Source organism: Poromitra crassiceps, assembly GCF_964638095.1.
Source record: "Poromitra crassiceps genome assembly, chromosome: 7".
NCBI lineage: Eukaryota > Metazoa > Chordata > Actinopteri > Beryciformes > Melamphaidae > Poromitra > Poromitra crassiceps.
Window position 1 is genome coordinate 60,389,896 of NC_139628.1, and position 2,500 is coordinate 60,392,395.

Here is a 2,500-nt window from a genome sequence, read left to right on the forward strand (position 1 = left end):
GTACTCAAGTACTCGTTCATAACGTCAGTACTCGAGTAACGTTTCCGCTGTTCGGGTACTCGCCCCACTCCCCACCCCTTTAAAAATGGTCTAAATCTACGCATGCATCGTTATGTGGATCTGGCAGCATGAACTGCACGGGCGTCAAGTCAGCCAGAATGTACAAGTATGTCATCCACTTTGTTGATTTCAAAATAAAATGCTTATTGTAACGTAAGTTGTAACCTTATTTATTTTGAGTAATGCGTTACAGCCATAGTTTCACGCCATATAACATCACAACGACTATTTTGATACAAGGTTTGCTGCTTCGTTCGTTGAAATACCTTTTCTCCTCCCAACGTGCATCAATAAGCTATTTACTTTTGTTTAAGTAACATTATTTTGAAAGTTTTAACCGGAAGTTTTCCAGCTCATCCCGGAAATGGTGGCTGAAGATATGCTCCCGAAGGAGACAGATGCACGCTTTTTCATAGCGCACGCGCGTTACAACTCATTCAAAACTTTGCAGTAGTTTACTGACTACACTGTCGTTTCCCATAACGTTAGTCACAAGAAATGTGGAGAAAGAATCGCTTTTTGGGAGACAATCGTTTCATGGTGATCACTATTTAGCTGCAGCTGTAACGTTACTCACACTGGTCAGTGGTCAGTTTTCACTTTTTGGCAGAAAACCGGACCTTGTAATCCGTGGATTTACGTTAGTGTAACAGTGATCATAAAGTAAAATGGATGATACTGGACAATGGACATGTATTGGAATTGAGCCTTGGCTTGTTTCACAACAATATTGTCCGCTCCGAAGCGCTAATGCCATCCATCCAACCATCGGAGATACTGTCTGAAGTAGGCTTTAGACGTTAGCTTAGCGTCACCTCACCTAATATCACAGTCAGTCAGTCCCTCTCCTCACATGCTCCAGGTAGCGCTTTCTCCATGCAAAAATGCAAACGTAATGTGTGAACAGCCCCACACACAGCAGATTACCCCTGCTCCGTCATTACCATAGTAATCACACAGACCCCCGCCCCCCCCCCCCCCCGCGCGCGCGCGCGAGTACTCGAGTACTCGTTCATAATAGGAGAGTACTCGAGTATTTAAATTGCTTAAAATGCCCATCCCTACTATAAACACAGACAGCACCTCATTATACACACACACACACACACACACACACACACAGTGAAGTCATTCAACAATACAAACACCTAACTGCCACTTGCTCTGTCATGTATGTCAAATACGCCGAATTTAAAACGCAGAGTTTAATTGTATGTTTAATAAGGAATATGCTATTTGCACCTATATGTCAAATACGCCGAATTTAAAATGTTTAAGCACGTCTAAAGTATGCACAGGACATGTGCACCTATGTGCAGTGAATATGCCACTGTCTCTGACTTGTCTTATCACTATACTGCCTTATTGCTTGTTGTGTCTCTTGTTGTTTTTGCACTCATATGCCCTGTTACATTTGTACTATGTTGTAAACGGAGTCCACAGCACAAGAATTTCACACGTGATACTTGTACCATGGAGTGACAATAAAAATCTTGAATCTTGAATCTTGAATCTTGAATGTTACACATGAAGCCATCATAAAACTCACATTTGTATTATGTTTAAGCTGATTAAAATTTTAATCATAAAAGTATTTCTTGGAGGTGGAAATAATCGGATTGGTTGAGTTAAAGGAATAGTTCACCCAAATCCTCATCATTGATGTCAGTACTTCATAACTGAAGTCAATGGGGACTGGTGTTGTCTTGCCTGGGGCCAGACCCTGGAATGTGCCCACTGCACAGAGTTGAATGAGTTTTGAGTTGACATCATTCAGTCTGATGTCAGGCTAGGCTTTCTCTGGAGTTGTGCTTGCGCGTGTGTGTGTGTGTGTGTGTGTGTGTGTGTGTGTGTGTGTGTTTTTAACTCTGTCTTTTCCTCTGCCAGTTTCCGCACAGTAATCGGAGTGGGTGTGGGAGCGGGGGCGTACATTCTCTCCAGGTTTGCGGTGAGTGTTTTGGTTTTTACTGGTTCAAACTGTCTGTTGTGTCACTGCACTCTCTGCATCATTCAAACTGTCTATTGTGTCACTGCACTCTGCATCATTCAGTCTGTCTGTTGTGTCACTGCACTCTGCATCATTCAGACTGTCTGTTGTGTCACTGCACTCTGCATCATTTAGACTGTCTGTTGTATCAGACTGTCTGTTGTGTCACTGTCAGACTGTCTGTTGTGTCACTGGACTCTCTGCATCAGCACTTTGCTCCAGTATGTCACAGTTGACAGTAGAAAGACAGAGTCAGTGGCAGCGATGAATCTCTTCTCAACCCAATCAAAACCCTGTAGATATATTCTGCTCATTTTGGCAGTACACATTATACTCATTTGTCCTTTAAGGTCTTTTCAAACCAAAAGTGAATAATCTGTTCAAATAAATTACACGGCAAAAAAAAAAAAAAAAACATTTGTCTTTATGGGACTATTCAGATCAAATCAAATG

General features: G+C 42.0%; 1 protein-coding gene across 1 annotated transcript in view; it reads left to right on the forward strand.

The window, feature by feature from the left end:
* The window catches only part of LOC310779895 (protein NDRG2-like), a gene marked incomplete at its 3' end in the record, with an annotated part of 19,480 nt that overhangs the window by 9,214 nt on the left and 7,766 nt on the right, over nucleotides 1-2,500 (forward strand). Inside the window, exon 6 of the mRNA XM_083640405.1 lies at nucleotides 1,948-2,008. Coding sequence (XP_083496531.1) covers nucleotides 1,948-2,008 — 61 coding nt within the window. The remainder of the gene's footprint in view (nucleotides 1-1,947; nucleotides 2,009-2,500) is intronic.